This window comes from Oncorhynchus tshawytscha, linkage group LG21 (assembly GCF_018296145.1).
Source record: "Oncorhynchus tshawytscha isolate Ot180627B linkage group LG21, Otsh_v2.0, whole genome shotgun sequence".
NCBI lineage: Eukaryota > Metazoa > Chordata > Actinopteri > Salmoniformes > Salmonidae > Oncorhynchus > Oncorhynchus tshawytscha.
Genome location: NC_056449.1, coordinates 24889416 through 24910068, shown reverse-complemented (window position 1 = coordinate 24910068; position 20653 = coordinate 24889416). Strand labels below are relative to the sequence as shown.

The 20653-nt window shown below is 45.2% G+C and overlaps 1 protein-coding gene across 2 annotated transcripts in view; it reads left to right on the top strand.

Moving 5' to 3' along the window:
- The window catches only part of LOC112235396 (ras-related protein Rab-28), an 86768-nt gene that overhangs the window by 43862 nt on the left and 22253 nt on the right, over positions 1-20653 (top strand). For both annotated transcript variants that reach the window (XM_042303232.1, XM_042303233.1), the window contains exons 2-4: positions 4803-4899; positions 8044-8132; positions 9783-9912. In XM_042303232.1, coding sequence (XP_042159166.1) covers positions 4803-4899; positions 8044-8132; positions 9783-9912 — 316 coding nt within the window. The remainder of the gene's footprint in view (positions 1-4802; positions 4900-8043; positions 8133-9782; positions 9913-20653) is intronic.

Genomic DNA, 20653 nt, shown 5'->3' with positions numbered 1-20653 from the left:
CCTACCTCTCTCGCTCTTTCGCTCTCCTACCTCTTGCTCTCTCTCGCCTACCTCTCGCTCTCCTGCCCCTCTCTCTCCTACCTCTCTTCTGCTCTCTCTCTCTCTCGCTCTCCTACCCCTCTCTCTCTCCTACCTCTCTCCCTCTCTCTCTCCTACCCCTCTCCCTCTCTCGCTCTCCTACCCCCTCTCTCTCCTACCCCTCTCCTACCTCTCTCTCTCTCCTACCCCTCTCCCTCTCTCTCTCCTACCCCTCTCCTCTCTCTCCTACCCCTCTCCCCTCTCTCTCTCCTACCCCTCTCCCTCTCTCTCTCTCCTACCCCTCTCCCTCTCTCTCTCTCCTGCCCCTCTCCCTCTCTCCTCCTCTCTCCTTCTCTCTCTCTTCTGCTCTCTCTCCTCTCGCTCTCCTACCCCTCTCTCCCTCTCTCTCTCCTACCCTCTCGCTCTCCTACCCCTCTCGCTCTCCTACCCCTCTCGCTCTCCTACCCCTCTCGCTCCCCTACCCCTCTCCTCTCTCTCTCTTCTCGCTCTCTCTCTCTCCTACCTCTCTCTCTCTCTCTTAAAGCTCTCTCTCTCTTCTTGCTCTCTCTCTTCTACCTCTCGCTCTCTCTCTCCCCTACCTCTCTCCCTCTCTCGCTCTCCTACCCCTCTCTCTCCTACCTCTCTCCCTCTCTCTCTCCTACCTCTCTCCCTCTCTCTCTCCTACCTCTCTCCTACTCTCTGCCTCTCTCTCTCCTACCCCTCTACCTCTCTCTCTCCTACCCTTCTCCCTCTCTCTCTCTCCTACCCCTCTCCCTCTCTCTCTCTCCTACCCCTCTCCTCTCTCTCTCTCCTATCTCTCTCTCCCTCTCCTATCTCTCTCTCTCCCTCTCTCTCCCTACCTCTCTCCCTCTCTCCTACCTCTCTCCTTCTCTCTCTCTTCTCGCTCTCTCCTCTCCCTCTCTCGCTCTCCTACCCCTCTCTCTCTCCTACCTCTCTCTCCTACCCTCTCGCTCTCCTACCCCTCTCCCTCTCTCTCTCCTACCCCTCTCGCTGTCCTACCCCTCTCCCTCTCTCTCTCCTACCTCTCTCCCTCTCTCCCCTACCTCTCTCCCCTCTCCCCTACCTCTCTCCCTCTCTCCCCTACCCCTCTCCCTCTCTCCCCTACCCCTCTCCCTCTCTCCCGTACCCCTCTCCCTCTCTCGCTCTCCTACCCCTCTCTCTCCTACCTCTCTCCTCTCTCTCTCCTACCTCTCTCCTACCTCTCTCCCTCTCTCTCTCTCTCCTACCCCTCTGCCTCTCTCTCTCTCCTCCTCTCTCTCTCCTACCCCTCTCCTCTCTCTCTCTTCTCGCTCTCTCTCCCCTACCTCTCTCCCTCTCTCTCTCTCCCTACCTCTCTCCCTCTCTCCTACCCCTCTCGCTCTCCTACCCCTCTCTCTCTCTCTCCCTACCTCTCTCCCCTCTTGCTCTCCTACCTCTCCCTCTCTCTCTCTACCTCTCTCTCTCTCTCATACCCCTCTCTCTCTCCTACCTCTCTCCTTCTCTCTCTTCTCTCCCTCTCTCTTCTCGCTCTCTCCCTCTCTCTTCTTGCTCTCTCTCCCTCTCCTCGCTCTCCTACGTCTCTCTCCTAGCTCTTCTACGTCTCTCTCCTACCTCTCTCCCTCTCTCTCTCGCTCACCTACCTCTCCCTCTCTCGCTCTCCTACCCCTCTCTCTCTCCTACCTCTCTCTCTCTCTCCTACCTCTCTCTCCTGCTTCTCTCTCTCTTCTCGCTCTCCTACCTCTCTCTCTCTCCTACCCCTCTCTCTCTCCTACCTCTCTCCTTCCCTCCTCTCCCTCTCTCTCTTCTCGCTCTCTCTCCTACCTCTCTCCCTCTCTCTTCTTGCTCGCTCTCCTACGTCTCTCTCCTAGCTCTCCTACGTCTCTCTCCTACCTCTCTCTCTCGCTCTCCTACCCCCCCTCTCCCTCTCTCTCTCGCTCTCCTACCCCTCTCCCCCTCTCTCTCTCTCTCCCCTACCTCTCTCCCCCTCTTGCTCTCCTACCTCTCCTCTCTCTCTCTCTCCCTCTCTCTCCTCTCTCTCTCCTACCTCTCTCCCTCTCTCTCTTCTCGCTCTCTCTCCTACCTCTCTCCCTCTCTCTTCTTGCTCTCTCTCCCTCTCCTCGCTCTCCCTACGTCTCTCTCCTAGCTCTCCCACGTCTCTCTCCTACCTCTCTCCCCTCTCTCTCTCACTCGCCTACCTCTCTCGCTCGCCTACCTCTCCCTCTCTCCCTCTCTCTCGCTCGCCTACCTCTCTCCCTCCCTCTCTCCCTCTCTCTCTCCTACCTCTCTCTCTCTCCTACCCCTTTCTCCTACCTCTCTCTCTCTCTTCTCGCTCTCCTACCCCTCTCTCTCTCTCCTACCTCTCTCTCTCTCCTACCTCTCTCTCTCTCCTACCTCTCTCCTTCTCTCTCTTCTCTCTCCTACCTCTCTCCCTCTCTCTCGCTCTCCTTCCTCTCTCGCTCTCCTACCTCTCTCGCTTTCCTACCTCTCTCGCTCTTTCGCTCTCCTACCTCTTGCTCTCTCTCTCGCCTACCTCTCTCTCGCCTACCTCTCTCTCTTTTTCCCTCTCTCTCTCATTGGAACTTCCCTCATTTCCCGGCAGTGGTATCATTGGTGACCCTGTGCCGTCTCCTTATTGAAGAGAAGTCTGGATTACGCCAGCTTTTACATGCCCTGGTTAGTTCCAATTGTATGGTGGAAAAAAGGGTCCTATGAAGAGGGAGTAGAGCCAAGCTACTGGAATGCCAAGACCAATGGCTCCCTAAGCCAACGCCAGCATGTGGAATAGATTGTTGCTGTCCGGGATAGTTATTCCTGTGTTGTCAGTGATTGTGTGGGCTACTTAAATGGCCAATTTTCTCCTTGTTGTGTCAGTCACCTCCAGTAAGTTGTCACTCAGGATTGAGCTTGTGAAATGCTCAACAAGTCGACTTTTTCAGACCTTTTGGTCAACGCACGATTTCAGAGTCGCAGGCTTAAGTTTAATGAAAGTATAAGGACACTGCAACCTATGTAGAAAGCGTTGGCCTCCAAGGTATTTGGGTTATTTCAGTCTAATGAAGATCTGTCCTGTTCAGCCACTTGAGAAACAGCTGCCAAGATGACTCCTCACTGCTGCCTACATACAGACTCCAAATCATTGGCCACTTTAATAAATGGATCACTAGTCACTTTAATAATTCCACTTTAATAATGTTTACATATCTTGCTCTACTAATCTCATATGTATATACTGTATTCAATACCATCTATTGCATCAGTCATCGCTCATCAATATTTATATGTACATATGCTTATTCCATCCCTTTACTTAGATTTGTGTGTATTGGGTAGTTGTTGTGGAATTGTTAGATTACGTGTTAGATATTACTGCACTGTCTGAACTAGAAGCACAAGCATTTCGCCATACTTGCATTAACATCTGCTAACCATGTGTATGTGACCAATACAATTTGATTTGATGATCTGTCCTATTCAGCCACTTGAGAAACAGCTGCCTAGATGACTCCACTTCAATCTAATGAAGATCTGTCCTATTCAGCCACATGAGAAACAGCTGCCTAGATGACTCCACTTCAATCTAATGAAGATCTGTCCTATTCAGCCACATGAGAAACAGCTGCCTAGATGATGACTCTTCAATCTAATGAAGATCTGTCCTATTCAGCCACCTGAGAAACAGCTGCCAAGATGACTCCACTTCAATATAATGAAGATCTGTCCTATTCAGCCACATGAGAAACAGCTGCCAAGATGACTCCTCTTCAATATAATGAAGATCTGTCCTATTCAGCCACATGAGAAACAGCTGCCAAGATGACTCCTCTTCAGCTATTGTATTTGGGATAGACCTGACAATACTCTGCAGTGGAGTTGCAACGTAATGATTGACTGAAATTGGGCATATTTTGATTCCGCAAAAAGTTGAAATAGCCTATGCTTGACTGTTTTGACTAATGTAGATAACAGGTTTAATTGTAGTCCCCTGTGTGTTCCCTTTTGGCATCAGTTCCATATGACTTTTCTGCCCTTTATGTTTGACGTATTGTTGGCAACTTGAAATATATCAGAAAATAAATGGCAGTAGATTATATGAATGCTCTGTGGATGTAAAGAAACAATTTATTTCAAATTCTATAACCTTCAGTGATAGTCAAGTAGTACATAAAATGAATTCACCACAGGAAGACTTAGGAAGCCCCACTGTTCCATTATCCCTCCATGTTTATGTAAGCACACTGCTCTAAAGATAGCTAATAGACATCCAGCACTTTTTTTTCTTGTCCTCATCCATCAAAATGAATTAAACTTGGCATGTCAAGTCTGTGCCGTAAATTCCCATGGTTTTAAGACTAGCCTAGTGACATGGAGAGATGGAGTTTTTTTATTTTGTGCAGTGGCAATTAGAAGCTGTAGTTAGGATGTATGACTCGTCTACCCAGACACCTGTTTTCTTAATTCACTTGGATTTTTACAGTCAGGCAGGCCTTGATAGCTTTGCGAGACAGCAGAGGTAATTGCTTTAGCTTACCTCAAATTAATTACAATTGCTAGGGTAAACGTCTTCCCAAGCAGTGTACTCTTAAAAAATGTATATATATATATATATATATTTTAAATAGAAAAGTCATGGGCCCGGTTCATTTGGAGTCATGAATAGGCATAGTTGTTATACAGAACACCACTCCAACTCCAACACTCAGACTTGTTCATAATGCTTGAATTCAACTTATTTAGTCGTTTTAATGGCAGGAAAAGGGTCTTAGCATGATCTCTCTCTGTTTCAGACATCACTCGCCACCCGGTTTGCGCAAGAGGCCTTTGGGAAACAGTACAAACAGACCATTGGCCTGGATTTCTTTCTGAAGAGAATAACTCTGCCAGGTAAGCCACCTTCATCCTTTGGTTATTCCCTAAGAGAATAACTGCCAGGTAAAACACCTTCATCCTTTGGTTATTTCCTAAGAGAATAACTCTGCCAGGTAAGACACCTTCATCCTTTGGTTATTTCCTAAGAGAATACCTGCCAGGTAAGACATCTTCATCCTTTGGTTATTTCCTAAGAGAATAACTGCCAGGTAAGACATCTTCATCCTTTGAGCGTGCCGGCCTGCTCTGTACCATACCACAGATACAGACACACATTCACGCAGGCACTCACATTCTCAGTTTTGTTTTTACCTTAGCACTACACAGTGGACTAAAACGATCAAAGCTTGATGATTAGTTGATTATTTGTATCAGCCGTTTAGTGCTGGGCAAAAACCCATACGTCCTGAGGACCGAGTTTGGGAAATCCTGCATTAGAGGCACCTTGATGTAAGATGCTGCAGTGACTGACTTTAATTTTCTTGAATTCTGCTTATGAAACTTGCATATCTAAAAGTATTCCGACGTTATTAAAGTAGCCTACTTGGAATTTATTACATTTCTTTTTACAAAAGCTGTATGTGAATTTGAGTTTGTGCACAATTTAACTTTTTTTTTTTTTTACACAAAAGCTTTAGAATTTCTGAATTTATTTTCAAATTGATACAAAATGTGTTGTTGCATTTTATATTTTCCTTCCCCAGTGTTTCATGGTAAAACCGAACAATTTTGTTCCTCAGGTTATCTCAGGACTTTCAATGTGTCTTTCTTGGTAGCACCACATTGTGGAGAGTCTGCCACTTCTCATCCTTATTCATTCTGAAAGCTGTTCTCTCTAGGGCAAACACCAGGATTTTTTCCCCTCCATGAAGCCAATGGACAGCTTATGTCCAGAGAGGCGAGCCTTACACATAATTCTGTGGGCACAGTACAGAGTAAATACATTTAGCATTTTTATATTCATATCCCGGGGTTCAACTGATCTTTGTTCTGAACCACATAAAACATTCATGTTCTTATTTGTTTACTTTCAAACCCACGGAAATAAAGCCTCGCTCTGTATCCTCTTAGATGTGTAAAATAAATGTTTATTGACTAATGTTATATTTAGACTAAAGCCCCCCATTTTCACTTCCTACCATATGGCATGGGGATTTTCAGCATTTTAAATTGCATATTTAAAATGGTGCCAAGGCATAAAGCTGCAAAAGTCTGCAAAGTAGCTCCATTCTTTTATGACTAATAAAATAACATTTAAGCAAGGGTGGATTAAGTACTAAAATAAATATATGATAACTTGAAACTATTACATTTAGTCCTATATTCAGTTACAGTTGGTAATAGTAGGAGAAAGAAAACAATGTTTTAGTAGAGATAATTAGGCAGACCTTAGTGAAATAGGGAAAGGCAAGGCTTCAATGAGACATCGCACAAATAATTTGAATCTTAGTTGTGATTCTGATAAAAATAGTTGAGAACCATTACTTATCTGCAGCACGGCAAGACACGTGTGTGTGTGTGTGTGTGTGTGTGTGTGTGTGTTTTTATTTATATATATAAAATAGTAGACGTTGGTTCAACACGAGTTGTAATAGGCACATTTTCTGGGGGATTGGGTTCTCTTGACCTGATGAAGAGGATGGCTGTGTTTGCCATTTGGGTGGTCCTGAGCTTCGTTAGGACCTACGCCCGCCTTCGACTGGATGTGTTGTGTGGCTCTATGGGGATCTCCAAGATGGGGGGAGAGTATAGCCGGCGCTGGCCCCTCTCACCGTGAAGGCCCAGCTTGTCAAACTTAATGTACATTTTCCAACGCGTGGAAAGGTGAGGTGAGGCCGATTGGCACACAAACTTCTCTTTGTGTGCTTTTAACAATACCTCTTCCAGATGTCTCATGTTTGGTCTGTGAATTAATACTTATCAAAATGGTGATGTTTTGATAGTGTTTTTATTGGGTTCCACTGAACAGTGCTAATAGCTAATGAAGACTACTAAAAACACAAAAACAGCCACTAACTCACCACGTAAGCAGGGAAACTTTGGGTCTGTTGAGTCTTTTAAACAGAAATAAAGTTTGTGTCCGACTGCAGGGGATGGGTGGGGATAGCTCGCATGCTGTAACGCCAAGGGAAATTATTCATTGCACTCTTCAATGTAGCTTTACATTGACACTGTATAGTCTAGATGTAGTCACTGTGAACACTCGCGCTTCCTTCCTCGGAGAAACGGGGACTTGTGTGGTGGGGGTCAGCTCGTCCAGCCGTATCCACACTACGCTCGGCTCGCCATAAGCGCACTAGGCCAATGAAGGGCCCTCATCACACCGACAAACTCCTCACTGTCTGGTCTTCTTTTCTTTTCTCAACCACCCCTTTCATTTTCCAGAGGAGGAAAATATTTATTTAGATTTGGTTTTGTACCCCGTCCCTCTCTCTCCCTCTCCCCACCTCCCTCTTATATAAATTGGGACAGTTAGTCTTCTTTTGCTTATTATTTTGTGTTTAATTATCTGTATTTTTCTGAACACCACATATTTCTCCTTACTCTCCTCGACTTGGCAGAGAACGACACAATGCAAACAGCTCTTCCCAGGCTAATAAGTGCTCGTTTTTTCCCGGCCAGGGGTATTGAGAATGTTTAAATTACAGGGTAAGCATACCTATTCATCCCCCTGAATCTCTCCTCTGGATATTCTTGGATTTGGAGTGTGTGTGACCTGCCAGAGGCGAGCGGTTAAAAATTAAAGATTAATCTATGATTTATTGTTTCCAATATGTACATGAACAAAGTCAACGTTTTATTACAGAAATCCCTCTCCCAAAATATAGGCTCCAGTTACGACTGACTCGTGATTTCCCAAAGATTATGAGCTTTGTTAAAACAAACGCCTATAAAAGGAACCAAAACAACCGAGATGGAAAGCTCACAAATTACAGTACAATTGAATTTGTCTTCTCTTGTCACGTTCTTTTCCAGTTGATCGACTTACGTTCACTTGTTAGTCAGAAGTTGATGATATGAAAAAGAAGCTAACACGTCAAGCCAAACGTTGATAGTTTTGTAATATGTGGGCTCCATTGCAGCAGCTTTTGTTTGAAACATTGAAGTCATTTAATAGTTTCTAATGATTTTAAGTTTCTCCATTTCCTCTTCCCTCAGGCAACTTGAATGTTACCCTGCAAGTGTGGGATATTGGAGGTCAAACGATTGGAGGGAAAATGCTGGATAAATATGTCTATGGTGCTCAGGTACTGTAACACACACACACACACACACACAATAAACACTGAGGTGGTCTGTCGTTGTTCACGTTAGAGCTCTGAACTTTTTAACTGTACAAATGTACAATGTAATAGTGTTTCCCTATTAGGCTTGGGTAGTTAAAAAGCCTTTATGATAATATTAGTGCAACAGGACCAAGTTTTATGACTTCGCTGGTCATATGGACTAGACTATGTACAGTATGAGGGGGAGTAAGAAACACCTTTCTCTTTCTCCCTTCCCCCGCTCTACCTTCATTATTTATTAACAAAATAAGCATATTTACCAATTATTGTGAATAGAGCGAGGTTTGCAATAACACGTGTGTGGGAGTGTTATGTTTGTGCTTTTGCCTCATTCCGCTAAGCAACATCCCTAAGTTGTTGTTGCTATATAGGCTACCATTATCTGTCACCCAAAGCCACAGTCTACGCTCTCAAAGCTGCACTTGTTTGATGAGGTATAGATATAGCTATAGATCTGGTTTACCTGAAGAGCATGGGGCCTGTGTGGGATGTAGAGACCGAGACAACACTTGAGGCTGTTGGTGGGTGTGTAGGTCGGTCATGTCTGTACTGTAATACCTCCTCAGACGCCCTGCCCGCTCACTCACACACAACAACAATGTGTCGTCCATCAATGCCACATTGGAATACTTTGCTCTGCGGGTTTCTCACCAGTGCTTTATGGGGCTTTCACGACCATTGTTCGACGCGCCACGGGCGACAATCAATCATAGTCATTGGTAGCGACGCGCTGTAATTGTAACTGACACAAACTGTCGTCACCGGCCTTGTGTTGTGACATTACGTGTCCCGGACCAGACGCTTCCTGAAGAAAAAGGAGCTGCAATTCTGTTTCATGATGATGCAATCAAAGGCAAAGTAGTCTATTTATTTTGGCTCCTTTTCATCTTCTATAGTCTTTTGGAAGGGTAAAGAGAGAAATCGACACAATGTTGGCACTTGAGGCTTTTGTTTTTAACATGTACACTGAAGTGTTTCATCTTTGTTTACATATCAACTAGTACAGACGCCAGCTTTAACGGTCTGGTTACTCCGATGGGCACCTTTTGTGCTTTGCTATAGGACTACTTCCGTTTTTGTACCTATGCTGACAATACTTACAAAGTATTTTGACGAAGAGAGGGGGATGAGACCTCCTTCATAACCACACGTATATTACCCTATTTTATTTGTAAGCACAGACAACAGAGCCAATTTTGTGGCCAGGGAACCTAACCTAACCCCCATCTTACCTTCCTATGCTTGTTTTACTGGATGGACAAAACTCTGCGGTTCCCCTCGCCCCGATGTCCACAAACAGACAGATTAGAGTGTAGGCATAGTGGTTCGGCTGTATGTTCTTAGCATGTCTCTCTGCATCTGTAACAGCGATCTAGGTCTTTAATGCCATGACTAACTTAGAGAGAGCTGAGGAGGTGCGAACTCCTTGGGGAGTGTGTGTTTTGAGATGGATGGGGGTAGGAAGAGGACTGTCTTTTCTCAGACACTAGTGCCACCTGCTGTTCATACTCAACCTCTCTGTCATGTTTGTTCTCATCTTATGTCAAATTGAATTTATTTTGGGATGTTGTGATTACATAATTTCAGATTTTCCATGGTATTGTTTTTCAGGGTGTTCTTCTAGTGTACGACATTACAAACTTCCAGAGCTTTAAGAATCTGGAGGACTGGTACGGCATGGTCAAGAAGGCCAATGAAGAGTGTGACGTACAGCCTGTGGTCTCCCTGGTGGGAAACAAAAGTGAGTATCGCTGACGCACATGCACGCACACATACAGGTACAGGTAGCCCAGTGGTTATGAGCGTTGGGCCAGTAACTGAAGGTCGCTGGTTTGAATCCCTGAGCCAGCAAGGTGGAAAAATCGGTTAACCCCCAACAACAACTGCTCCCCGGGTGATGACGTGGACTTTGATTAAGGCAGCCCCTGCACCGATCTGATTTAGAGGGGTTGGGTTAAATGCGGAAGACACGTTTTGGTTGAATACATTCAGTTGTGCAACTGACTAGGTATCCACTTTCCCCCTTTCTTTTCTTCTGCTCATAGGCCATGCTGTTACACATCATAAAAGGGACTGAAGGCTAAGCAGATGAGTCAACCATAATGTATGAACACAGAGAGCTGTGAAGACAATGTCTTTTTCAGTGCAGTAAAGAAAAATCACTTTTTCTCTGTCGGACCATTTTTAAAATATTTTTTTCACTTTTCTTGACACTGCATAATTTAGCAGTACAGCAGCAACCATATTACTGCACCCAGCTCTATTCTGCATTACAGCAGCAACCATATTACTGCACCCAGCTCTATTCTGCATTACAGCAGCAACCATATTACTGCACCCAGCTCTATTCTGCATTACAGCAGCAACCATATTACTGCACCCAGCTCTATTCTGCATTACAGCAGCAACCATATTACTGCACCCAGCTCTATTCTGCATTACAGCAGCAACCATATTACTGCACCCAGCTCTATTCTGCATTACAGCAGCAACCATATTACTGCACCCAGCTCTATTCTGCATTACAGCAGCAACCATATTACTGCACCCAGCTCTATTCTGCATTACAGCAGCAACCATATTACTGCACCCAGCTCTATTCTGCATTACAGCAGCAACCATATTACTGCACCCAGCTCTATTCTGCATTACAGCAGCAACCATATTACTGCACCCAGCTCTATTCTGCATTACAGCAGCAACCATATTACTGCACCCAGCTCTATTCTGCATTACAGCAGCAACCATATTACTGCACCCAGCTCTATTCTGCATTACAGCAGCAACCATATTACTGCACCCAGCTCTATTCTGCATTACAGCAGCAACCATATTACTGCACCCAGCTCTATTCTGCATTACAGCAGCAACCATATTACTGCACCCAGCTCTATTCTGCAGTACAGCAGCAACCATATTACTGCACCCAGCTCTATTCTGCAGTACAGCAGCAACCATATTACTGCACCCAGCTCTATTTTGCAGTACAGCAGCTACCATATTACTGTACCCAGTACGATATACTGCTTTCTCGGGAACAGGCCCAGATCCCTGTGATTTGCGTGAAGAGGAGGCGAAGAAAAAGGGTCCGGAGGGCGGGCTGACTTCTGAGAATTCGTAGGTGATCGTAAAAACACCCACTTCCTTCCATTCTTCTAGCAAATGTACAATCTTTGGACAATAAAATAGATGACAGTCGCGGAAGATTAAGCTATCAACGGGACATTCAAAACTGTAATATCTTTTGCTTCAAGGAGTCATGGCTGAATGATGACATTATCAACATACAGCTGGCTGGTTATACGCTGCACCGGCAGGATAGAACAGCAGCGTCTGGTAAGACAAGGGGTGGCAGACTATGTATTTTTGTAAATAACAGCTGGTGCACGATATCTAAGGAAGTCTTGAGCTATTGCTCGCCTGAGGTAGTGTGGTCTACAGCTTATCATGAGATTCTTGATCTACCTAGAGAGTTTATCTGTATTTTTCGTAGCTGTTTACATACAACTACAGTCAGAGGCTGGCGCTGAGACCGCATTGAATGAGCTGTATTCCGCCATAAGCAAACAAGAAAACGGTCACGCAGAGGCGGCGCTCCTAGTAGCCGGGGACTTTAATGCAGGGAAACTTAAATCAATTTGACCAAATTTCTGTCAGCATGTTAAATGTGCAACCAGAGGGGGAAAAAAACTCTGGACCACCTTTACTCCACACATAGAGACTCATACAAAGCTCTCCCTTGCCTTCCATTTGGCAAGTCTGACCATAATTGTATCCTCCTGATTCCTGCTTACAAGCAAAAATTAAAGCAGGAAGCACCAGTGACTAGATCAATAAAAAGTGATCAGATGAAGCACATGCTAAGCTACAGGACTGTTTTGCTAGCACAGACTGGAATATGTTTCAGGATTCCTCCAATGGAATTGAGGAGTACACCACATCAGTCACTTTGTCAATAAGTGTATCGATGAAGTCGTCCCCACAGTGACCGTACGTACATTCCGGAAGCCATGGATTACAGGCAACATCCAAACTGAGCTAAAGGCTAGACCTTCCGCTTTCAAGGAGCGGGACTCTAAACCGGAAGCTTATAAGAAATCCTGCTATGCCCTCTGATGGACCATCAAACAGGCAAAGCGTCAATACAGGACTAAGATCGAATCGTACTACACCGGCTCTGATGCTCGGCGGATGTGGCAGGGCTTGCAAACCATTACAGACTACAAAGGGAAGCACAGCCGAGAGCTGCCCAGCCACACGAGCCTACCAGACGAGCTAAACTACTTCTATGCTCGCTTCAAGGCCAATAACACTGAAACATGCATGAGCGCACCTGCTGTTCCGGAAGACTGTGTGATCACACTCTACGCAGCCGATGTGAGTAAGACCTTTAAACAGGTTAACATTCACAAGGCCGCAGGGCCAGACGGATTACCAGGACTTGAACTGTGAGCATGCGCTGACCAACTGGCAAGTGTCTTCACAGAAATTTTCGACCTCTCCCTGTCTGAGTCTGTAATACCAACATGTTTTAAGCAGACCACCATAGTCCCTGTGCCCAAGAACACCAAGGTAACCTGCCTAAATGACTACCGACCCGTAGTACTCATGTCTGTAGCCATGAAGTGCTTTGAAAGGCTGGCCATGGCTCACATCAACACCATTATCCCAGAAACCCTAGACCCACTCCAATTTGCATACCGCCCCAACAGATCCACAGATGATGCAATCTCTGTTGCACTCCACACTGCCCTTTCCCACCTGGAGTAAAGGAACACCTTTGTGAGAATGCTCTTCATTGACTACAGCTCAGCGTTCAACACCATAGTGAACCTCAAAGCTCATCAATAAGCTAAGGACCCTGGGACTAAACACCTCCCTCTGCAACTGGATCCTGGACTTCCTGACGGGCCGCTCCCAGGTGGTAAGGGTAGGTAACAACACATCCATCCGCAACTCTGATCCTCAACACAGGGGCCCCTCAGGGATGCGTGCTCATTCCCCTCCTGTACTCCCTGTTCACTCATGACTGCACGGCCAGGTACGACTCCAACACCATCATTAAGTTTGCTGATGACATAACAGTGGTAGGTCTGATCACCGACAGCGATGAAACAGCCTATAGGGAGGAGGTCAGATACCTGGCCGTGTGGTGCCAGGACAACAACCTCTCCCTCAACGTGATCAAGACAAAGGAGATGATTGTGGACTACAGGAAAAGGAGGACCGAGCAAGCCCCCATTCTCATCGATGGGGCTGCAGTGGAGCAGGTTGAGAGCTTCAAGTTCCTTGGTGTCCACATCACTAACATGGTCCAAGCACACTAAGACAGTTGTGAAGAGGGCACAAGAAAACCTATTCCCCCTCAGGAGACAGAAGATTTGGCATGGGTCCTCAGATACTCAAAAGGTTCTACATTTGCACCATCGAGAGCATCTTGACTGGTTGCATCACTGCCCGGTATGGTAACTGCTTGGCCTCCAAACGCAAGGCACTACAGAGGGTAGTGTAAATGGCCCAGTACATCACTGGGGCCAAGCTTCCTGCCATCCAGGACCTCTAAACCAGTCGGTGTCAGAGGAAGGCCCTAAAGAGTATCAAAGACTCCAGCCACCCTCGTCATATACTGTTCTCTGCTACCGCACGGCAAGCGGTACCCGGAGCGCCAAGTCTAGGCCCAAAAGGCTTCTAAACAGCTTCTACCCCAAGCCATAAGACTCCTGAACACCTAATCAAATGGCTACCCAGACTATTTGCATTGCCCCCCTCTTACACCGCTGCTGGCCTCTGTTGTTATCATCTATGCATAGTCACTTTAATAACTCTACCTACATGTACATATTACCTCGACTAACCGGTGCCTCCGCACATTGACTCTGTACCAGTACCCCCCTGTATATAGTCTCGCTATTGTTATTTTACTGCTGTTATTTCTTATTCTTATCCATATTTTTTTAAACTGCATTGTTGGTTTGGGGCTCGTAAGTAAGCCTTTCACTGTTGTATTCAGCACATTTGATTTGATTTTGATTTATTTTGCGGTACGGCAGCGACCATATTACTGTACCCAGCTCTATTTTGCGGGAGGGCAGCGAGCGTGTTACTGTATCCGGCTCTATTTAGCGGTACGGCGGCGGACGTGTTACTGTATCCAGCTCTATTTAGCGGGAGGGCAGCGGACGTGTTACTGTATCCGGCTCTATTTAGCGGGAGGGCGGCGGACGTGTTACTGTATCCGGCTCTATTTAGCGGGAGGGCGGCGGACGTGTTACTGTACCCAGCTCTATTTAGCGGGAGGGTGGCGGACGTGTTACTGTACCCAGCTCTATTTTGCGGGAGGGCGGCGGACGTGTTACTGTACCCGGCTCTATTTAGTGGGAGGGCAGCGAACGTGTTACTGTACCCGGCTCTATTTAGTGGGAGGGCAGCGAGCGTGTTACTGTACCCGGCTCTATTTAGTGGGAGGGCAGCGAACGTGTTACTGTACCCGGCTCTATTTAGTGGGAGGGCAGCGAACGTGTTACTGTACCCGGCTCTATTTAGTGGGAGGGCAGTGAACGTGTTACTGTATCCGGCTCTATTTAGTGGGAGGGCAGCAAACGTGTTACTGTATCCGGCTCTATTTAGTGGGAGGGCAGAGAACGTGTTACTGTATCCGGCTCTATTTAGTGGGAGGGCGGCTATTTAGTGGGAACGTGTTACTGTATCCGGCTCTATTTAGTGGGAGGGCAGTGAACGTGTTACTGTATCCGGCTCTATTTAGTGGGAGGGCAGCAAACGTGTTACTGTATCCGGCTCTATTTAGTGGGAGGGCAGTGAACGTGTTACTGTATCCGGCTCTATTTAGTGGGAGGGCAGTGAACGTGTTACTGTACCCGGCTCTATTTAGTGGGAGGGCAGTGAACGTGTTACTGTATCCGGCTCTATTTAGTGGGAGGGCAGCGAACGTGTTACTGTATCCGGCTCTATTTAGCGGGAGGGCGGCGGACGTGTTACTGTACCCAGCTCTATTTAGCGGGAGGGCGGCGGACGTGTTACTGTACCCAGCTCTATTTAGTGGGAGGGCAGCGAACGTGTTACTGTATCCGGCTCTATTTAGCGGGAGGGCAGCGAACGTGTTACTGTATCTGGCTCTATTTAGCGGGAGGGCAGCGAACGTGTTACTGTATCTGGCTCTATTTAGCGGGAGGGCGGCGGACGTGTTACTGTATCTGGCTCTATTTAGCTAGAAACAGGAAATTGATTTTTCTATTGGGGCTGTTGATTATTTGCTTCCCCTTCTGTCTCCACTCCTCTGATCCTGTTTGTGTGTGCATGTGTGTAGGAGTGTGTTGCAGTCGATAATACCAGATAGGCCTTTGTGTGTAACGGCTCTAGCTAATTGATGTGTTTCGATTAGCTAATTGATAGTGAGGAGCAGGGTCTCCTGGGGCGATGGGAACGGTGATGTTTGCGTGCTCTGGGGAGTGACCCTCAGTGATTTAAGACCCTAATGTGGTGGCTACAGGGCACCCTCCCACTACTCTAACTCCCGCCTGGACACCACTTTGGATGAGGAGAGGATCTTAGATGATAACCAGACAACCTTTTCCAAACCCCCCCTCTCCCCACCCGCATCTCTCCAAAATAAAGACTAATAATGATGACTGTGTTTTTTTAAACATCCCCTCTGACAGATGGGGAGACATTGCTGCCGCCGTGTTATTGTAAGGCACCCAGTCACAGCCCCGTGTGTAATGATGGCTGTCGACTGTCCAGCCTCGAACCCCTCCGCCCCACTCCTCCTCCACCCCAGTGATGAATGGCCCACAGAGTGGTATCTACACAGGAAGCCTCTCTAATGTTACTCAACGGGGCCTTTAGGTCAGGGCTTAATACGCCTGTCTAGAGTAGGGATTCTCTTGTCTTCGCATTAGGGCGCATCTCTTAATGCCCGGGCCTAAGGACAGGCGCCTCCGTATTTAGGCTACATTTTGTATACTGTCGGTGAGTGTGTCTGTGTATACGTGTGTGTAAGTGCGTTTGTTATAGTGTGTGTCAGTGTGTATACTGTAATATGTATTTAAGAAGTGTATAGCCCTCTGTCAGGGTCCCCCCTTCGCCCGCTCAGTCAGTCTGCTCTTAATGGCCATATTCCTAAGAATCGCCCATGTGTGTTTTTTTGGCTCCTACAGTCCGCAAAGAAGAAAAACAAAATCCCACACAGATTGCCCTACCCGGAGCAATCAATTACCTAGCGAGACTTTATGAATCCCTGAACCCTCTCACGGACTCCGTTTCTTCAGAGGGCATGAAGAGAGAGTTAGTCTAGCTATCTTGTGGGAATTGCCCACACAGACATTTCTGTTTTGCTTTCTTTTTCCCCCTCCCCTGCTCTGTCGTCTTTCTCTCTTTTGCCGAGGAGCCCCTCTAACAATTTTACGTATCATAGCTCTTTTTATTTTTATTTTTACCAAGTGCCCGGCCGTCACCCAGTTATAATGAATAGAAGAAAAAATATTCAGCATTCTTGGGGGGAATGTTGAGATTTTGTTTTGTAGGTTCCCATGAAATCCAAATGAGTGAAGTAGCCACCAGCCCTCAGACCATGTCAACTGAAATAGAAGGACCCAACCAGGAGCTTATAAGAGCATGATTTGCACTATACAGATTTATGAGAGGGCATGTCCTCTGGGAGATGCCTTCTCTCTCTTAACCACTGACATGTTTTACTGTTGTTTCCCTTCATTCACTCTCACTTATCATATATGCAGTACTAGTGTGTTATCGACTTGCTTTGGATGTCTACAGTATTGTGTACAAACAGAGAGGGTAAGGCTTCAAAGAGGACAGTCTGACCCCCACCACTTATTTGTACCTGTGCAATGCTTTTGAGACAAACTCAAATAACCCCCCCCTTATCTTTGCCAAACCTCAGTATACTTAGCCTAATTGGGCTTAAACGGATATCTTATTTGGGATGCTGTTGTTCCCTCCTCTCCTTACCCTGGCCTGCCTGACTGCCCTCCACTGCCATTTGGCTGGTGGGGAACAGCCTCCCCATTCTCTGTTTAACACGGCCGTGTAGGGTTAAGGTGCCGTGTTAAGCCGGCGTTGTGCACCTCCTTGCCCTCCACATGCTGTCCAGACCCTTGTGTTAAATAATGGCACCACTTGTAACAATTCAGGGAGGAAGCCAATTAAATGTTTTATTGAGGACACATGTGTATACAAGCGCGCGCACAGAGAAACGCACGCACGCGCACAGAGAAACGCACGCACGCGCACACAGAAGCGCACGCACGCGCACACAGAAGCGCACGCACGCGCACACAGAAGCGCACGCACGCGCACACAGAAGCGCACGCACGCGCACACAGAAGCGCACGCACGCGCACACAGAAGCGCACGCACGCGCACACAGAAGCGCACGCACGCGCACACAGAAGCGCACGCACGCGCACACAGAAGCGCACGCACGCGCACACAGAAGCGCACGCACGCGCACACAGAAGCGCACACAGCAACACAACTATGCACACACAGACGGACACACACACAGAGAAACATAGAGACACTCAAACACTTGCAGAGGGTGGGTTTTTCTAGGAACACATGGGTAATGGAAGAATGCTCAACTCTTGGTCTGTCTAAACATACTATAACTGTTTATTACAGCACAGCCCAGTGTTACACTGTATGGTACACAGTATCCTCTCAGGAAAATGTAGACTTCATATGCATGCAGTCTCCCTCACTTATCCAGATATTGTTTTCCTTTATTATTCAATGTATGTTTCAAAATACTTATATTTTTTGTTTTACTGTCATACAACTTCTGAATTACTGATTGATAGTCTTAAAGGTGGTATTTGGGCTAGTTTGAGACCTGTGGTTCGTGTAGGTAAAGGTGTCACACTGCACGCTCTGTGAATTCATGATATATTATGTCTTCACTTATAAGTGAACGATGGCACCATTAATTGTTAGAATTGGTCTTTCTATTGTAGCTGCAGCTTCCTAAAGGGCTTTGAACTTGCAGATTTAATCATCTGTTGTTATGTTGGATATAGTGAATAAGGATGTATAGTGGGGTCTGAAATTATAGACCCCCTTGATTTAAAAAATGTGCAATATTGACTGTATTAAATAAATAATACAAATACTGAGCTTTATTGTATTCTCCCAAAAATTGGGAAATTATATAATTTTCTAATAATACATTTGCTTAGGGAAAGATTTTGTTTCACATCTAATACTTTTTTTCTTCTCAAAGGCAGATCCAAATTGACACCCGTAAAAATTATTATAAATAAAGTAGTCAAAAGTTTAGTATTTTGTCCCATATTCCTAGCACGTAATGATTACATCAAGCTTGTGATTTTACAAACTTGTTGGATGCATTTGCTGTTTGTTTTGGTTGTGTTTCAGATTATTTTGTGCCCAATAGAAATAGTTTACCATTAATGTATTGTGTCATTTTGGAGTCACTTTTATTGTAAATAAGAATAGAATATGTTTCTATGCACTTCTACATTAATGTCACGGATAATCCTGAATGAATTGTGAATAATGAGTGACAAAGTTACAGAGTCATGGTAGCATCCACATTAATGTAGGACTGTTCAGAATCATATTATATTCTTATTTATAATAAAAGTGACTCCAAAATGACAGAATACGTAATTTACCATTTAATTTGTGTTGGTCACAGCATAATCTGAAACGCAACCAAAACAAACAGCAAACATCCAACAAGTTTGATGTAGTCATTGCGTGCTTTGGAATATGGGACCAAATACTCAACTGTAGACTATTTTATTCATAAGAATCTTGGCATGTCAATCATTTTGACCCATAACTTCTGGATATTTTTTTTGTGTTACTTGCTAAACAAAATATTTTTCTCTGAGCAATTGTATTAGTATAAAATAATTTCCCATTTTTTTTGAGCATACAATATAGCTCAGTGTTTGTATTTATTTTACCCAGCCATTGTGTCAAATGTCATACCCTACTCTATAGTTTATCCATGCAATGAATGATGTGCTAGCTAAGTCAATGTATTGTAAATAGTTGATCAAGTACAACTTTTTTTTCATTTGATATTTTATGTGATGTTTCATGATCCTCTTAAAGGGATAGTTCACTGATTTTATATATTTATTTCCTTACGTTGAATGCAGTCTCTGAACAAGGAGTGACTACAATACACTCATTTGTTTCGTTAATTAAACTAGCTACTGCAAACAATTTGCAGCATTAACATTTTTTGATCAAAATCCATGTTCCCGTGTAGTATGTTTTAAATGTAATGTCCAAAATAAATCATCTACAAATCATTCAAACCAATTAATTGAGTAACCCAATCCATTTAAGAGGTGATTATGGTATGACATTTGATACATGCTAAACGTGGCAGATTGATTTACATGAGGAATTTATCTCGACATGCTATTGTTGCTAATTGTTTGCATTGGCCAGTTGAACAAAACCAAGTGTGGATTGCAATCACTCCTTGTCCAAAGACTGCTTTAATGTAAGAAAACAAATTATTTTAAAATGCTAAATCACTGAACTCTCCCTTTTTAAAACCTTGTAATACTGTGTTTTGGTCATTACCTGAATAATTTATCGAATGTATTTAACAAGTGGCATGTTTATGCTGACATTGGAACTGTGCACCCTCTTTTTATTCTGCAGTTTATCAAGCCGATTTGTTTTTATTAAGAGGGGACCACTGGACCCCTGCCCCTTCCCACCCACCCATTCCCCTTCGATATCACTATCCCTTAGGAGCTCTGGGGGCATCCATCATGGGCTCCCACAGCCCTTATTTGGGTGACTTAAATGGGTTCAGTTCTCTTAACCCCTCCTCATCACTCATGCCTTTTAGCACGGAGGTTCTGACACTTTTTTTTTTTGCCTCATCCACACTGGCTCGCCATGGGAAATGTTCCAGATCCACGCTTTTTTTTGCCATGGGACATGTTCCAGATCCACGCTGGCTCTCCATGGGACATGATCCCTCCTCTGGCTGGGAGATAAGACTCCTACACCGAGAGACTGTTCCTCTCTTTTTTCCCTCTCTCTCTCTCTCGCTCTCACACACATTGCTCTATCATTCTTTCAGTCACACGCTCAGCTCTGTACTTACACACTATCTTTCGGGAAATTTGAATGAACATGTTCTCTTTCCCTGCCTTTTACAGTAATGTCTTCATTGGCTATGTGTGTCAAACAACATGCGTGTTTACCTTCTACATGGTACGACAAACCTTTCCACGTACCGTTACCCATCCCACTCTTCTTCACTGCCACCTATTCGGCCATGTGAAAGCTCAAATGCCTATTTCTCAAAACTCTGTTCTCGTACAGATGTAGGATCTTCATTTCATCACCTTGTTGCAGGATAACTTTCCTGCAATGCAAGATATGTAAAACTTGAGGTTTAAAATGAGGTTTGTAATTTCCACTTTGAGATTTTAGTTATTCCCTTGTGA